The sequence below is a fragment of the Pristis pectinata genome, chromosome 8, assembly GCF_009764475.1.
Source record: "Pristis pectinata isolate sPriPec2 chromosome 8, sPriPec2.1.pri, whole genome shotgun sequence".
Lineage (NCBI taxonomy): Eukaryota > Metazoa > Chordata > Chondrichthyes > Rhinopristiformes > Pristidae > Pristis > Pristis pectinata.
Genome location: NC_067412.1, coordinates 27,650,449 through 27,669,505, shown reverse-complemented (window position 1 = coordinate 27,669,505; position 19,057 = coordinate 27,650,449). Strand labels below are relative to the sequence as shown.

Genomic DNA, 19,057 nt, shown 5'->3' with positions numbered 1-19,057 from the left:
ATTGAATGCTAATGAGCTATTTGACCAGATGAGCCTGATGACCTCTCCTCCCCATTCTATGTTACGATCAACTGAAGGTATCTTGAGCAGTTAGGATTAAGAACAAACACTGCCTGTTCCCTCGCCCAGTTAGGAAGACTGAGTCCCGGTATATAAAGTGGCCATTATGTCCATCCTGCCCCTCCGAAGAGCAATTATCTCAACACAGGGCAGGAACGTCCATACCGTTAGTAGCTTGGTAGCAAATCAAGTGTTGGGCCTGAAGTATTGAGTGATTCCATAAAGCGGCCTAAGGGCAAAGCTTTCACATTAAATACAATATCAGTTTTCATTTTCATTACAGTGAAATGTCACATTGGGAAGATTGTAACCAACCCAAAATGTAAAATCAAAAATTATATATTTTGGTCTCTGAGCAATAGAAGAAAATTAGAATTCCTAGCGTTAAAAATTGGCAAAAGAAAGAATTTTCTTAATTGTTGCATCTGCACTTTGTTTGGTGTTCAAATCATTGATTGGCTGCTTCCTTGATTTAACTAAGAGAATATTTCAGTTAACTGAGGAATTCCATTAGGCTTTGTCACCTGACCTTGGTTCCATGTGGTTCTTATTTTGAACTGGTTTCAGGGATTCATTAAAGTCCAGGATTGAATGATAAAGGAACGATCAACAAAAGTTCAGTGTAAATGCAGAGATGGCCTACCCAACTTTCTACCACCAATGTGCAACGCAGGATTCAGAATATTTTCTTCTCATTTTTTTCTAGCTTCCATTTAATGATGTTTTCCTTTCCCTAATTGTTGATTATATTTTTCTTAAGTGTGTTCCTGACTTCAATGAAATTAACTTTAAGGTTTTCCAAGATGCAGACCTGAAGTGGGGGAATGTCCCATCAAGGTGTTATGGAGAACCAGCAGAGGGATGGGATGGTTTGGAAAGTTCTTTCAAAGAGGCACTGTGGGCTTCCTTCTATACCGTGAATTTCATCTCAATAAAGAAAAAGAGTCAGTGGGTTGGAAACTTACCTGGATTGTTCCCATTTAACCCCAAATATAGTAGCATACACAGATTGTAGTTTGTACCTGAATTTTTCTGCGCCTGGTCACTGCTAATAATGTAAAAATGTACCTGCACAGAAAAATCCTACAAATGGAAAATGATAATGACCGGATCATTGTATGTTTTTATGTTGTTTGAGGAATAAAGGTTGTTCGTACCTCCACTGACTTCCTTCACTATAGTGAGGTGAGAACTTTTACATCCACCTGAAAAGTTAGACGTGGCATTAGATTAATACTTTACTCAATAAATGATCATACAGCACTCCTTCAGTACTACTCATGTTAGTCTGGAAATGCTCAAGGCTCCATCGCTCGAGTACATCACTAATGGACTTTTTTCCTACAAATGATGAGCTCAGAGCCTTAGTTTTATCTGCGGGGTATGCCATCTTCCAATAAGTTAAAGTACTTTCTCAAGATTGTTTTCTACCAATAAGTGCTCACTAACAAACACTGCTGTATCCAATTGCCTATGTATTCCCTTCCAGCCACAACCCAGATCTCCATTCCTTCCCAGAACTTTGCTCCTAACCCTGTCTTCCCTTCTGCTTTCCCTAGGGAGTCCAGACCCTGATGAAGACGAGGATCTGATTACAGTGGAGTTTGATGACGGGGATACCGGGCGGATTCCCATTTCTCACATCCGCCTCCTACCTCCAGATTATAAGATTCAATGTACGTAAATCCGATGGCCTCAGTTCAAACTGCACCCATTCATGTTTGAAGACCCTAATGGACGAGTAATGATAGGAAGGCCAAAGTACGTTGGCTGGATGTGAAAAGACAGCATCAGAATTATAACTGAAAGAGAGCACATTTACTTTAAAAGTAGATACAATGGACTAGATCATGTTTGCCACCCAGTGTCACAAACTGTAGTCCCCACACGCCCGCACAAAGGCCATCTGGGCCAGAGACAGAGGGCTGATTTCACACAGCTTGTATACCTTTGAGTTGATAGTGAGGTCTTAGGGGCTCAGGCGAAACATTCAGAGGCCTTGTCCCTAACACGCTCTGAAAGGCTATGACTGAAAGCAAAGATGAGAGTGGATTTTGTCTATTGTCAAAGTCTATAATTGATTTAAACAATTTTGTAAATGTCTCTGGCTTTCAAAGCCATTTAAAAGCTATTAAAATTGAAGTAAATAATAAAAAATACTTAAAATATTTGCAAAATATTTAAGTAAGTGCAAAATAATAAAAACAAAAGAAAGTTAAATTAAAATTATTATCTATTAAATAATTTTAAAAACTCCACTTTCCCTTTACCTCCTAATCTGCTTGCCTTGAACTTCCATTGAATTCAATGGGGTCCATCACCAGGTCTGACCAGAGAGGCAGTTCCCAAACACAATGTGAGGGGATCCTTGCAAGCCAGGACTCTGACCCTTGAATCAGTGTTTGTCCGGAGACAGAGTGTAGAGACCAAGCTGAGACTGACTAAAATATAAACTGCTGAATGCTCAGAACTGCTGACTCAAGCCAGCAAGAGTCACCACAAAATAAAGGTTTTTTTAGTACATTTATTTTGTTCTAGCTGAGCTGTTTCCAATCTCCCCTCCTGTTTCTTGGATTCGTGTTTGTATTTTGGGGCCACTAAGAAACCTTGTGTGTGATTTCACCACCACCACTCCAGACTACAACCATTCTGTACTCCAGACTAATGAGGGGGTGGGGGTCCTTATAATTGATGAATTATTTTGCAACTGTGTCCAGTGAATTCAGGGAACGAATTCCTATGAGAGGTGAAACCAGTGACCGCCTTCAGGTTTAAAGGGCAGTGGCGTAAAAGATCCTCCTCACTCCCCAGAATATTTTATTTTCCTTCTTTCGTTGCATCTTTTGCTGTCATGAGTAGCACAAATGTTAAAAGTGCTATGTTTGTCAGTGTCTGATTCAGAGACTGGCTTCTTCTTAACAGGTGCTGAGCCATCGCCTGCCCTGCTGGTGCCCAACACCAAACGGCAGAGCAGAAAGTCCAGCAAAGATTCCACGGAGAGCAAGGAGGCCAACACTCAGAGCTGCAACACCACCACGGCAAAAAACAAAGGTCGTGGAAGGAAAACCACTGCCAAAGGCAAAACTGGTAAGAAGGTTACTAATTAGACCTCCCTTGATGCATGGATTAGCTGAGATATTATATGTATGCCTGTTGGAAAGGAAGAACTGTAAGGAAGCATTTCCTGTCATGGAGTAATGTGAATCTGGAAGGTTGTCGGGCCAGGAATCAAAAGTGAGATTGAGAGAACTTTGGTGAAGGGACCAACGCAAATAAATGGAGATGTGATACAGATATACCCAAGGTCCAGCTGAAAGGAGCAACAGACTGCAGGGTTTAAATGGCTTCTGTTCCTTTGTTCCTAACTTAGCTTACTTAGTATTTATTGAAGTTTCCAGGAAGCCGTATGTTATACCATATTCTTACTGCTATAATATAGAAAACATGGCCGCCAATTCACACATAGCCAATTGACAGATGATTTATATTTTAGTGATGTTGACTGGGGGTAAATATTGGCCCCAAGACTATCTTCATATGCAACTACAGGGTTCTTTAGGTCCAGCTGAGAAGGCAAGCATGGGGGGGGGGTGGAATAAAGGAAGAAAACATAAAGTAATAATTGAGATTTTTTTCCCTCTTCTACTATTCCCTCAGGAGCAGACTCAGCTTCAGATCAGGCCGAGGTTACCGGTCTGACTGAAAGTCAGGGCAGTGCAGAGGGGCAGAGTAAACAAGCTGGCAAGCCATCAAGGAAGTGTCTCCAGAAGAGGAATGCCAGTGGAGTTTCACGCAAAGGCATGAGGGAGAAGAAGAAGAAAGTGACCAAAGGAAAGGCCAATCCAAAACAAGGCACGCAGCAGCCCTCGGCTTTCCCCCCACCTGTTTTCGGGAATGCTCTCGGCACAGAAACATACGGTGACCTGCCTGCTTCATCAGACTCATTCATCACTTCCGAGACTGCCGGAGTTAAAGTGAAAACGAAGAAGGGGAAGAAGGCGGAAGAGGAACCTCAAGAGTTTGGGACTGTTGGGAAGGGACTGAGGAAACAGCTAGAAGCTGAGATTCTCATTAAGCTCGACCACGAAGGGGTGATGTCACCGAAAACGAAGAAGACCAAAGCAATGATGATGGAAGACCAACACTTAACAAGCAAGGTGGACAACAAAGCCATGCTCAACCTGCCTTATCCGGCAGCAACGGCAAGCAGCGATGCCAAGCAGAAAGCCTCAAAAACGAAGGCTGCCAAGAAGGAGCCAAATATTGGAGCTGCTTACTCTGGTGGGACATTTGGCAGCAGTTCTGATGTTATAACCAAAATGAAAAGCAAAGAGAAGGAAGATGGGGAAAGTAGTGCAAGCAGCAGCAGCAGCAGTAGCAGCAGCAGCCCAGAATCTGATGGTGAGGATGATCGCCAGAACAATACAGGAGAGGTTCAGGGAAACAGCAGCACAACAAGCTCCAGAGCATCGTCACCTGTGTCCTCATCGTCTCAGTCCTCATCTTCCAGTTCCTCCTCCACTTCCTCCTCCTCATCGAGCTCATCCTCCTCCTCCTCAACCACCGACGAAGACTCGTCCTGCAGCTCAGACGAGGAGTCCAGCTACCAGTCCACCCCGGCTCCCAGCGTCGCTGCGGGCCAACAGGCCGGTTCATTGCCAGAGCCACAGCCCCAGTGCACGCCCCAGCAGCAAACTCAGAAGCAGAAGAAGCAACAGAGCAACAGCAAGAGTAAAGCCAAGAAGCGAGATGGCATCCACCTGCCGACAACAAAGGAGCTCGCCAAACGCCAGCGGCTGCCATCGGTGGAAAACCGGCCCAAGATCGCTGCCTTCCTGCCAGCCAGACAACTCTGGAAATGGTTTGGGAAACCTACTCAAGTAAATACTTTTCATATCTACATAAATTTAAATCATAACCCATTTAGTTCCTGGACCACCAGCTGAAGGCAAAGCAGAGATTATAAAAACTGGAAAGTTTTAACAAGGTTCAGATTTTAATGAAGTGTTTATATTTCTTCAGCATACTTGGTGTATTGGAGTTTGCATAGTTGTGGTAGTGAAGGGGCCTGAGCTGTACGAAGATGTTAATAGTGAGGTCCCCTGAGACTCTGTGTTGGGTGTGAGCTGTAGGAGTATCTGGGTGTACTAGGGTAGATCAGGTAGTGAGGACACAGCTGTGGAAATGCAATGCATCCATAGCAAGGAGCAGAGTAGGATGCTACGGATTTGAGGAAGTTTGAAATTATGAGGATTGAATGGGTTGTGTTGTAACATGCTTTCATCCCGATGACAAGGTATTGGGCTAGAAACTGTGTTGTGCAGCCAGATCACTAAACACTATTGTGTATTTAATGTATCAGAAGTATGCTTTCATACTATCACTCCAGATTCTCTGTGTGTACCGTGCACTTATACATGGAATCTGCTGCGAATACAGAATGACATCAAGTAACACGCACTGCTCATTTTGATATAACTGATGCAAAATAAAATTGTGTATAAGACTTGTGAACAGTATTGGCTTTGCAACCTGTTGCAACAAGAAACCATAATTAGAGGATTAAGGTCTGTCCCAGCATTACTTAATGGAGACCCAACTTTATGCAGGCTGCAAAATTAAAATAAACTGCAATGTTAGAAATCTGAAATAAAAACAGAAATGCTAGAAACACTCGGCAGATTTGGAAGTATCCGTGGGAAGTGAAGCAAAGTTAACATTTCAGGTTGGAGACCCTCCATCAGAACTGGGAAAGAGAGAAAAAGGTGACTTTAAGTTGCAAATTAAAACCATCACCTCTGCAACTTGAAGCCTTTTTATTTTTTTCCCAGTCCTGATGAAGCGTCTACAATCTGAAATGTTAACTGTTTCTTTTTTCACAGATGCTGCCTGACCTGCTGAGTGTTTCTAGCAGTAAATGTTTTAATGTCACACAGAGAGCTTCCAGGTAGATTCTTGTTTAAGTGCTCTTTCTTATTGATTGTTCGCAATGTTTCTTGGACCATGACAGCATCCTATCCTTGTCTGTCAGGATTCTTTTCTCAATTTACATGCTTGGCCAATGCACACAAGACTTATAACAGGAGAATGTTCCCAAGTGTGTGTCTGATAAGAGCACCAGAAGCAGGAGCTGCCAGAAAAATCAAGCTGGTGTACAGAGCATAAAATATGTAGCCCGGATTGGCCTGCTACCTGCAGAAGCACGGTGCACAGGATACAATGCATCCAAGATGCACTGTCCTCAATTATAAGCCCAGTCCAGAACAGTGTTACAGCTGTAGGGTGTTAGATTCAGATTGATTCCAAATTGTAACTGGTTTAACTATGTCTGCAAACTGAATTTGTCACAGAAATCATGTGATCAAAATGCAATTTAAGTCTCAGATGTAAGGCAAAAGAACTTGAGGGCAGATGAAGGAAGATTGTTTTCTTTGCACAATCACTTGTTAGGATCTGCTGGAAAGGCTGATAGAAGTACATTCAACAGGAAATTGAATAAATAATTGAAGGGGGAAATCTGCAAGGTTTAATGAAAAGAACAGAACAGTGAGACTAATTGGATAGATTGTTCAGGATGATGACACTGTGAGCAGAATTGCCTCATGGCCCAAAGTGTAAAAGGTTCACTGGCTCCTAATAGATGCCATTTTGTTACGTTTCAATTGGATCTCTCTGGGTGATACCAGAAGCGCCCACAAGAATTTAAACCTGGCCACTTTTGGAGGGGTACAGTAAACATAAATGAACATGCAAATACTTGCACCATTAATGGGCTTAATGATTATTGTCCCTGCTGTTTTTCATCACCTCTTTAAACACCCCTGGATCAGGATAACTTTTGCCAAACTTATTGTAAAACTAGTTGTTGCCATATTGGCTGAGCAGGTGCTGAACCAAGTTCCAAACTAAGTGTGAAAGTCCTGGGTTCAGTCTTAGGTTAGTTATAAGTTCTGTTAATTGATTGACTTTCAGTAAATTACTGGAGTCTATAAGTAAGAGTGGCAGTTGATCATAGAGAGCCAGCATAGAGTCATAGATCATGACTGACACACCTGATTAATGTGTCTGAAGTGGTGATTACAGCAGTGGACAAGGCAATGTTTGTGGATGTTTTTTCTCTGGACTTCCAGAAGTCATTATTAAAGTTCCTCATAAGGCCCTGTTGGCTCATGTTGAAGTTGATGGAATTGAAGCCAGTTTGAGGCCAGATTGGAAGCTTGGTGAATAGCAAAAGATAGGTAGGGAAAATGGCCAAGGACTCAATTTGGCAAGATGTCAATAGTGGGGTTCCCCAAGAATCCGTGTTGGGTGTGAAGCTATTCACTGTTTTTGTAAACAACCAGATGATTGCATAAAAAGTCACATAGCTCTGTTTCGCGATAACACAAAGATAGATGCCTTTGTAAACTGTGTCAATGGAAGCATTAAAATACCTTACACATATATGAAGTGCATAAGCAAAACCATGGCAGATAGGTTTTGATGTATTTAAATATGAGGGCATATTTTTTGACTTAAAAAGGATAAAACAAAATTCTGTCCAAATGAAGAAAATTTCTAAAAAAATTGGAGGCTCAATATGTGTACCATATGTATATGTCATGGACAGGGACAAAAAAATGATCACAATGGCTAATGAAATGCTCGCCATTATTATGTAGACAGCAGCTCTGGACACCATGCCTTATGAAGTGCATCTCACTGTTATTCTTCAATAATCATAATATTACCTGGACTCCTAGAATTAAATTGTGAGTTAGGATTAGCAAATACAATATTAATTTGTGTAGAATTTGCAAAGTTAAAGGGTGATTTGACTGAAATTTACAAAGTATTAACTAAGGGGCATTGATAGAATTAACAGAGAGGAAATTATTGCTGCTTGTTCAGACATCTAGAACTGGGGGACGTGTCTAAAAATTAGAACTTTCAGGAGTAAAGTTAGGAAACACTTCCATATGCAGAGGGTGGAAGAACTTAGGAACTGTCCTTCTGCAAACATTGATCCTGTGTAAACTGTTAATTGTAAATCTAGGATTGATTTATTCTTCTTAGCCAAAAAGCATTAATGGATATGGAGAACAAAATGTGGAATTTGCTCACGTACTGGGGCTAAGTAACCTCCTCCTTTTCCTATGTTTGGTCTGGGCTAAATTGGCTGTGCTCACCACACCTATTTGGGTTACTCAACACAAATAATTGCTGAGGCTCCCACTCTGGACAGCTCTTCAGTGACCCCTCTTGGGTCTGACCTATGGACAACCAAAACTCTGTTAAAATTGAATCAAGTCCTATCAAGCAAAAATACCTTCATTGTGACTACAATTTTTAAAATTTACTTCTCTTCCTAACAACACTAAATTAGTGGTGATGTTAAAACATTCTTCCTGTCAGTCTCAATCATAGCCCACTCTTCACCTCTGAGTTGAGGGTTTAGGGAATTGAACACAAATGCAGTGACACTCCAATTCAGTGCTGAGGGAATGCTGCACTGTCAGTCTTTGGGACTCTGTCTGACCTCTCAGGTGGCCATGAAATATCTCTCTTCAGTACGTTGTGTGAACCCTTGAAAGCTCCATAAAGATACTTTAACGATCTTTTTCCACTAAATCTGAATGTATCTCAAGTTGTAGAGATGGGCTGGACTTGGGTCAGCATTTCCCTAGTTGCCTTTTAAAGGTGGTGGTAAGCCATCTTATTGAAAGTGGTTTGATAAAACTTGCTGGTAGCTTGAGGACCACTTCAGTCTGCAGTTAAGACTCAGCCATGCAGCTATGGAGAGCTGTTAAGTGAACCAGACTGTTTTATTACTTGGGCTTTTATGATGATCCAGTGGCATTGTGGCCACAATTATTGATCCTAAACCAGAAAGTGCAGAGGTCATTGTCCATTTTTATGAGAAAATTGCTTCTAAATCAATTCAGTCCAGACTAGATCACCTTAGCCATCATCTGTGGGTGAAAATGTAACCAACAAAATTGGTTTGGGCACTTAAGGTCTTGTGGGACAAGGGGTACAGTCTGCTTCTCTGGTCCCTCACAATAATCCGCAACTGGGCCAGTAAGAGCCACAAAAAAGTATCCTGAAAAAATATGGTTCCAGTGCCTGCACCAGTCCAGGTTGCCTGCAGTGCATGTGCACTGGACGTGGAGACTTCATCATTGTGTCTTGTACACTGCACAGCCCATCAAAGACATCTGCTTGTGCTGGAGAAGGACCAGTGTGCAGACCCAGAGCCTGAGGGGCACAAGGCATTGAGTGAAGAGCAGCAGGATGCGGGAGAATGAGGAAGGTTACCCAGGAGATAGCCCAGCAGATCCTTTATCTCCCCGCAGTGTAGAGGAAGATGCACTGACTGCACAGGTGATAAGGGGCTCCCTGAGAGGTAGACACTTTTCATAAATCATGGTCCCAAATTCAGGCAGTGACCTGCTCCACATCCAATCCTTAATACCAATGGTATTCACCAATAAAAAGCTGAGCGGGTCCATGTGACACGTACTAATCCCTCACATTCACCTTTGCAGCACTGCCTGCCCAGATCACAACTCAGTGAATGAGTCCTTGATCCAATATTTCTCTGTTTTTAGTAGCTTGCAGCTCAAATTTATTTTTTTTATGGGAGGAGATTCTTATAGCTGGAGGAAGCAATTGGAGTGACCTCCTACCAAGTTTCTCCTATGGTGGCCTCAACTATTCTCCCAACCCCTTTGAACTTCCCTCTTGCCATGTCCCTTGGAGTGAATGTGAGAGCTCTCATCCTCTCCTCCATGGCATTCATAATGTGTGTTACTGCTGTATGGAGTGTCCCTTTAAGGACTGATGTCATCTGATTGCTGTCCAGAGAAATATTAGAAGAATCTTGTTTTAGTGCACGTTTTTTGGTGTGAACCATCCTCATGCTTTCCTTGACTCTTTGGCCAATTTCAGGACATATGAGAGTCTGACTGGGCATTAGCACTACATGCAGTAACGACTTAGCACACCACAAGAGGGTGAGATTTCGGTCTCTTTAACTCCAAATGAATTTAGATCTGCCATCTACCATGGTGGGATTTGAACTCTTCTTTCTGGATCATTAGTCCATGTCTCAGGATCATAGTTCAGTAATTTACTTAGCCTATCATTCCCAGTGTGTCCTTATTCAGGTGATGATGCTCAGAACTTCAATCCACAAATGACAAGCCGTACTAAATAGTTGTAGGCAATAAAAAAAATCCCTAACACTCAAATGAATCCTCGTAAAAAGAAATAAGTAATCCAAGCTTGGAAGTCTGATGTAAAAGCTATGCTCTCTCTTGGAACCAGCCTCATCCTGTCACAGATAATACAGATCGCTGATCCAGAACAGCCTCATCTTCTTCATATTGGTTGGCAGCCTCAGTATTAACAGTGGCTACTTACCAATTAATGGCAAGGTTCTAGGAAAATTAATGTAAATATGGGAGGAAAAATTATTAACAAAAATACTTTAGTGAACAAATTGATTTTTTTAAATATTCTTTTTGTTTCTAACCTGAATATCTAATTTTTTTAAAATGCATTTTTGTCATCTGGGCATCACCAGCAAGGCCGGCCTTAACTGCCCTTGACAAGGAGGTGGTGGGCCACCTTCTTGAACCACTGCAGTCCTCCTAGTGAAGGTGCTGCCACAGCACAGCTGGGGAGGGAGCTCTGGGATTTAGACACAGTGATAATGAAGGACTCAATATATTTCCAAGTCAGGATGGAATAGGATTTGGAGGGGAACCTGCAGGTGTTGGTGTAGAGGACCTGCTGTTCTTGTCCTTCTTGGTGGTGAAGGCTGTGGGTTTGGGAGATGCTATCACAGTAGCCTAGTTGAGTAATTGCAGTGAATTCTGTAGATTATACATACTGCAGCTGCTGTGTGCTGGTGGCGGACAGAATGGTGGTTGAGAGGGTGGCAACCAAGTGAGCTGCATTGTCCTGGGTAATGCTGAGCTTCTTGAGAGTAGTTGGAACTGCATTTATTCAGTGGAGGGTATTTCATCACAATCCTGACTTGTGCCCTGTACATGGCAGAAATGCCTTGGTATGTCAGAGATGAGTCACTCACCAGAGGATACCCAGACTCTGACATGCTCTTGTAGCCTTGGTATTTATGTTGCTGGTCCTGTTGAGTTGCTTCAGCTGGCAAAAGAATTGGGTGATTGCTGCTGAAAAGTATTTTCCACGCTGTCTGATCCTTTTGAGAAGTTTCAGATGCAATTACAACATTTAAAAGGCATTTGGATAAGTACTTAGACAGGAAGGACGTAGAAGGATACAGACCTAATGCATCCAAATAAGATTGGTGTAGATAGGCATCATGGTCGGTATGGACGAGGTGGCTGAGAGGACCCATTTGTGTGCTGTACGTTCCTATGATTCTATGAAGTTGCTCTATGGAGAATGCTCTGTACTTATTAATGGAAATCCTCTCACCAGTACAATTTACAACACCACCTTACATCAAACATCAGAGCTGGAGAGGAAAGATTATTGAACAGTCTTGCAATGTTTACATCTGTATTTGCAATATTTAACTGCCAGGTTTGAAAAATGTCAATCCTGTGGTATTCCCATATCTTAATGAATACGAGAAAAGAAGCTACTTAAGTCAGCCTTAAATTTTACATTAGTGCACCATCAACTTGCAATTGAATCACAATGTGACACTTCAGTCATTTGCAGGGAATGACTAACATATCTCATCTTTGTGCAGAGGAGAGGAATGAAGGGAAAAGCTAAGAAGCTCTTCTACAAGGCTATTGTCAGGGGCAAAGAAATAATTCGTCTTGGAGACTGCGCTGTCTTTCTCTCTGCTGGACGTCCCAACTTGCCGTATATTGGTAGAATTCAAAGTATGTGGGAGTCCTGGGGTAACAACATGGTGGTACGAGTGAAATGGTTCTACCACCCAGAAGAGACCAACCTGGGCAAGAAACTCAACGATGGGAAGGTGAGCTTGGAAAACAATTCTTGGCTTGTCTTAGAACTGGGTCTTCACCCATTCACACCCTTCAGTGAAGCCCAGGTATTTCCTGTCTTTATTGTTTTCTGGCTGACTCATTGACTCCAGAGTTTGAACATGTGTGGTAACTTACAGGAGCCTCTTCTCATATAATGACTCCAAGGTTATGATTAGGAGCATGTGGATTTATACCTGTACCTTCTGCCATCACACTCCTAATTGCAACACCTTAACAGACAACCATGCTAAAAATGTATTAAATAATTAACATCTGAGTATAATTGGTCTACTGATCTATCAACCTTAGTTCTTCTCCTCCTTTCCTTCCTCCTACTCTATCTTTCCTTCCTTACCCTCCTGACAGCCTGTACTTGCCCTGAGCATGGTTCCAGCTAAACCACTAATTCCCATTTACATCTGCATCATATGTAATTGGCTACTAACTTTTAGTCATCAGTTGAGCTTTGACACTGAGTGTGGATCTTCCATCTCCCTCCACATTCACATACGTATGTAGCTCCAGCACAGGTCACAGAATGCCAAGGATGCCAGGAATTACCGGCAAATTTCCACCTCCCCAACTCAAGTGTGCCAGTGCCAACAGAGCATCCTTTACTGCCCCAGATGAACATGAGGCTGGCCTCATACTGATCCTACACTAATTCCATTTTATTCTCCCCGCATTCCCATCGACTCCACCAGATTCTCCACTCAACTTTGTACCAGGGATAATTTATATGGCTGAAGAATCTACCAATACACACTCTTTGAGATGTGGGAGGAAATTGGAGTATCCGGAGGAAACTCATGTGGTCACAAGGAGAACGTGCAAACTCCACACAAACAGCAGCAGAGGTCAGAACTGAACCTGGGTCTCTGGTGTTGTGAGGCAGCATCTCTACTAGTTGTGACTCTGTGCAGTCTTCAGTTGTGACCCTGTCCTCAATGATGGGCGTTGTGCCTGCTCCTATGAGACAGTGAGCTTCGAGTCCCAATATCTCAGGAGATATGGACCCCACCATAGGGTATTTATCTTTTGCTGTAGTTTTGATCTAATGTCGTCACTAAGTTCTGACCCTTGATCAGAAAAGCAAAACGACACCATTTCATCTATTTTAACAGAAAAACTATGATTGTAATTCACGGGAAAATATACAACTTGGTAGTCGGGCACACATGTAGCAGATGAAAGTTAACATGGAAATTGCAAACTGCTACATCCCTATAGTAAGAATGAAGAGAGCCAACATAAACTAAGGGCACAATTCTCAAAGGACTACAGGAACAGAGCCATCTGAGCGTACATGTGTATAAGTCATTTTAAAGTGGCAAGGCAGGCTTAAGAAAGTGGTTAAAAACAGCTACAGGATCTGGGTTTTATGTACAAAGGTGTAGACAACAAGAACAATGAAGCCCTGAAGAACCTGGCCATCGTTCAGCCACAGCTGGAATATTTGTCCAGTTCTGGGTAACACTATTTAGGAACGATGTTAGAAAGCGAGAAGCTTTTGCCTCAGCAGAAGGATCAAGAACCACAGAATGAGAGTGATTGGCATAAAAAACAAAAGTGACATGATGAAAGTGTTTCCGCTGCCAGGGTAGGTAGTGAAGGCAGATTCAATCATGCTCAGAAAAGAACTGGAGGAAACTTTGAATGAGTGGGGTGGAGAGGGAGTGGGACCAGTTGGATTCCTCTTGCCTGGACAGCTAGACTGGAATAAACGGGCTGCATGGCCTCCTTCCCCACTGTAGCGTTTCTGAAATTTTTCTGCTACATCTTTTGAAAGATGCAAATAGGTCAGGTTTTACAAGCCCTTTGCACGTTTATACAAATCCATAACCAGGACAGGATTTCAGATGGTTTCACCATGTTCAGTGCATGGTCCAGAATGTCACACAGTCATTGTGTTCTCGTAATATACAAGTGTTGATTCATTGTAAGGAGAAGGATAAGATCCACAATCCACAGCCCTGAGAATAGGTCTGAGCTGGAGCAATGGGTTTACTAGTTCTTAACCAGCTAAGAAGAAAATAAGTTCAGTTGTAGATTGGAGAAAGAGAAAAGGAAATTTCAACATTTGTGCCTTCAAAACTGTCATAGGTACAGTGTTCTAAATGGTCTCCTTCTGTGCTTTAAGATTTTATGATCTTGTTCTTTCTTTATTCCCCCCTTCAGCGCGCCTTATACCAGTCTTCACACATTGATGAAAATGACGTGCAGACGATCTCCCACAAGTGCCAGGTGGTCAACCTTGACCAGTATGAGCAGATGGTTAAGACCAAGAAATACCAAGACAGTGAGGACTTGTACCACTTGGCAGGAACCTATGAGCCAACAACAGGCATGATCTTCAACACGGATGGTGTGCCCATCATTTGCTAGACTAGAAACATTGGTGAAATGCCAACCAGGATCCAAGGCCTTTCAAAGACAAGAGTCTAAATATAGAGAGAACAAAGCATTGAACTACGCCAGGAAAAATATGGCTAAAATGGCCTTCTCATTTTTGGTCCGTAGCTTTTGTTTCTCTAAAACAGGCCTTCAGCAGTGCCTACCGGTTCAGAGGAAGTTAGCTGACCTGCAATCACAACCAGGCAGACTCCCCACAGGCATGGGCAAAGCATGTTTTATGCACTTAATATGAACGAACAGGATGATGATATTTCTCTGTGTGGGCTGGGACATCTTTGGCCAGTGTGGCTGGGGTGCCATGTTAATGGCCACTCTGCATTGATTGACACCATGCTTACATAAGAAAGGCCAATGAACTCCATTTCAAGTCAGGCTGGAGATGGATCATCCAAGCATCGAGCATGTCGATAAAAGAGAAACAAAAGTTTTAGAAGAGATACTATATTAGTGTATTTTTCTACAGCACAGATCGCTTCCTCTTAAACCTAACTTTGTTCAGTTGGGACAAGGGAAGTACTTTTATGTACAGTTTCAAAATGATCTACTAATGTCATGTATCAAATATTCAATTGAAGTCTTTTCTAATGACTGTGAAATATGACCTATCGGAGAGATAGGAGGGGGTTAAGCTCTATTTATAGCTTGTGAGATCAATGAACTCTTCTAGATGGACTAATGTAAATTCACAGTGAACTCGAGCAGTATTTTGCCTAGGTGGCGACTAAATAAGAAAACTATAGTGTTGATGGAGAGCACTTATTCACTGCCGAATGCCTTCTATGGAGAGCCGATTGCCGACAATCGAGAGTGAGGAGGGAGATTTTCACATTGTTTTTGTGTACATAGATACTTATATGTGTTGTACAGTCAATTACAACTAACCTTTGAATGCCACTTGTAGTTCACTCCATATTGGTATCAACTGCAGAGATTCATGTAAGGCCTCTTATGCAGAGAAAATGCGAACCACTTGCACTTGAATCCACGTCAGTGGAACGACAGTATACACTCTTCATTTTATTGGAGCCTAAGGCATGTGTTTCCCACCATGCACCATGCTACTGAGCATGCTTAGTAGACCCAGCTAACATTAAAGCCTAGCACCAATCAAAATTCATCAGATCCCTCACTTGGAGATTTATCTTTGGCTCATAGCCAATTAACTTTTAAAACAGATACATCTGAAACAAAATATTGCAGGAGCTTGTATCGAATAATATCAGCAAATATAGAATGCACCAAAAGTATGCCTGTTGAACAAATTACTGTATTTGAGAAGTTACATTTTAAAAGTCATTCAAGTTTGACTATAAAGCAATTGCCATTTATTTCTCTGGCTCCTAAGTGCATTAAAAAAATAGTTGATCTTCAATGGAATTCACAGCAAAGATTGTTTTAACAAATAAAACATTTTAAGGAGCCAATTTAGCCCTTTGTTTAAAACAAATCAAATTATTTCACCATTCCTTTTCATTTTACCAATGAATTCTCTGAATTAATTCTTCCCAAAATGCATTGTTTTTTGAACTGAACATTCAGTTGTGATGCTACCTTGAAGCAAGAGTTTAGTGTGATGCTCTTTTAATGTACAAAAATGTTCAAAGTGACAATGGCAAGAGGCAGCAGACAGGCAAAGTTTACTTGAGCCTCTGCACTTCCCACCTGTCAAAGAAGACCAGACTGTGTCAAAGGTCCTAGAACAAGAAAGGTTTTCAATCACATTGTTTAAGGCAGACAATTTTCACTGAATGTAGTGCGCACTTGTCACTATAGCGACCGGTTTGTGTAGTGTGATTGTCATCATGCTTAACCGCATTTTAATTAACCTCTAGATTCCCCAGAAGCTGCAATTACAATTTTAATTAACACTGTTGGGTTGGTATTTCACTGCAGCTCCTTTGTGGCATATCCCTCTTTTTTATTTGAGTTCATCAATGTTTTGCGTCTCAAGTGGGATTGTATAAATGAAATGAACATAGAAAGTAGAAAATCAAACAAAGACTTTGAGAAAGTTTATTTTTAAATTGGGGAAATAATTAATAAAAATATTGTTCGGCCATAGTCGCAAAGAAACAAAAGAAGAATTGTGATAGAAATTTGACTTGGGCAGCATCAAAAAGTCAAAAACACTGTCTGTGGAGCCAGGCATATAACAGACAGCAGATACAATGCCACCCATGTTGAATTCCTGCCCCAGTATCTAATTAAAGTCTTTATTGGTCACTGGAGGGGTCCATGAGGATTGTTTCAAAGCATACATAACACTTGCTGGTAACTGCTTCATTAGTCAATGAATACTCAGTTTAGATTTGAGCTCCTCAGTTCATCATCTTATAAAAAATAATCACATTTTTCGACTAGAAATACTAAGGGAAAACAAAGTTCAGTGTTTTGAGTTGTCATTGCTCGTACACTGGCATCACAGTTTCAAAGACCATTTTGCAAAGGTCTTACAGCAAATATTGAATGTCTGTTTTTAAATTTCATCTGGTCTTTTTCTTAAACTTTAAGTCACTCTATAGTTTGTGATTTATTGACATCATAGGGCAGATTCCCTGAGATAAGTGACTATAAATGGGTCATCCTGAGGTGGCTGAAGAGCACTGTAGAACTGGAGATAGAAGTGCCCCACTGATGTGGTCAGAAGTGCTCAGGTGAACAGGGGGTGGGGTCTTCCCACTGGATCTGCCAATGGCACATTCAACTGGAGATGTACCTGGTTGATGTTAAGGAGACAAACTACCTTTAGCTGAATTCAGATCCTATGATACTTGCACACATTTTTGTGATGAATGAGTTATCCTAATGCAACTTCAGCCTCATGATCACCAGTAATGTCTGGGGTAGTGTACTTCAAGAAAATAGTTTAAAATGATGACACTTTAAATCCCTCCTGTAATCAGCTCCTGCTATAAAATGGAGGATTGTATTAATGTTTGTAAAGAGCCACTAATTTTTATTTTGAAAAAGAGGATTGTAACAATGAAATCGCTACCTGTTCCCTAACTCTGCTTATCCTCTTCCACACATACCCCTTATTAAAGAAAACAAGCTCCTCAGTTCTAAACGTGCAATACTGTTGACTGACTGGATTCTCTAAAGTAGCTGCTAGTGGATGATAAAAGATTTTTTGTAATTTTGATTACCATGAAAATAGACAGACATGAGCAGGCAGGAGGCTGGTCCGCCCTGAGTCCTTGCTTTATGAATTTCCTTCAACAGTCAGTGTGTTCCTGTTATGTGTAAAACAGTTTAAAAACAAACAGTTAAAGGGGTTTAAAAAAATTATTTTGGAAATTAAAAAAAGCATCAAACCATTTTGTAAATGAGCTGTGGGGGGTGGGCAGTGGTGGGCGCATCATGTTTTGATTCTGTTTGTATAAACATTTAATCTTGCGTGTGAAAGGGGGAAACACTGATAGTGTATAAAACTCATGTGGAACTTTTTATTGAAACGTCAGAGTTTTACAAAGTGTTCCTTTTGAAGCATTTTAGTAACTCAGATTTTTATACTTTATTCATCAATAAACAGAATATAAAAATAAATACGTTTGGTACGCGTGTGCATGTGTGTATGTTTGATCTTTGAAATGTTTTATTTGTGAAGAAAAGCTTGAGAGAAAATCACCCTACATGTCTTGGCCGATTTATTTCCACTGCACATCTTGAGTAGAAGGGCTTGAAGTGAGATTTTTTTCAAGCATTCTTTGACCCCATTTAGTTTAAGGCAGGTTACTGCGTGCTTGAAACTGGAGCCTGGAGAATTTCAGGTGAATGTACTATCCAGAGGACTTTAACCTACTCTATTTTCGATTCATGTGTTCATGTACATTCATATTGGGTGGTTAATCAGTCAATGGCCTTTTAACCCCACAGCGGCAGGCTTACTATAGTTAGCATACAGGCAGTAAACAAGGTAAAATAGACAGGGACAGGAGGAGAACTTGAGAATCTCAATGACAGCATGACTGAACCGTGCCTTAGCTGCCTTGCTTCATTTTCCTTGAATCCCCAAGCAAAAATCTATCAATATCCTTTAATCTCCAAAAGAAAGGATGGCCTGAAGATCCACCTGTAAATCTGATTTGTTCCAGTATGGCTGGAAAGAATATGTCCTCGTCTGCTTTCTCTGGCCCCTGATACAGGGTTGTCAACTCTAGTTTTTCATGGGGGATCATCACATGACCTCCAACTAACCCAACCCCCACCTCCCTCACTCCTGCTATTGGTCACCCACTGTTGTGATGCGGACTCTTCCTGGGTCCGTTAAAAACAAAGCAACAGGTTGGTAAAATCCCTAATATCGGTGTCCACTGGAGAATTTCAGGTGAATGCACTATGCAGAGTTTTAATGACCAGCTTGTCTAGAAATTGGATCGTTGGAGCCTATATTTGTGTGTTCATCACGTGTCAGAGGGTTTTAACCAATGCTGGATCGTGCTAGTGGACATCTTCAGGCAAACTCTCATGCATCAGGAAATTGGACCAAGCACTTTGTGTGCTATTCTATTCCATAGCTCCAGTAACAGTCACACATTTAGTGATGTTACAAGTCACACACTGCACATTTCCTCCCTTTCTGAGGTAAATTGGAGCTTTTGGATAGAACC

At 41.5% G+C, this 19,057-nt stretch overlaps 1 protein-coding gene across 5 annotated transcripts in view; it reads left to right on the top strand.

The window, feature by feature from the left end:
* tnrc18 (trinucleotide repeat containing 18) overlaps positions 1-17,897 on the top strand; it is a 148,482-nt gene extending 130,585 nt beyond the window's left edge. For 4 of the 5 annotated variants that reach the window (XM_052020834.1, XM_052020832.1, XM_052020833.1 and 1 more), the window contains 5 exons: positions 1,620-1,736; positions 2,950-3,147; positions 3,718-4,940; positions 11,786-12,022; positions 14,211-17,897. In XM_052020834.1, coding sequence (XP_051876794.1) covers positions 1,620-1,736; positions 2,950-3,147; positions 3,718-4,940; positions 11,786-12,022; positions 14,211-14,417 — 1,982 coding nt within the window. In that variant the 3' untranslated portion in view covers positions 14,418-17,897. The remainder of the gene's footprint in view (positions 1-1,619; positions 1,737-2,949; positions 3,148-3,717; positions 4,941-11,785; positions 12,023-14,210) is intronic. The other variant, XM_052020831.1, reaches the window with a different exon arrangement.
* The last annotated feature ends 1,160 nt before the right edge of the window (positions 17,898-19,057 follow it).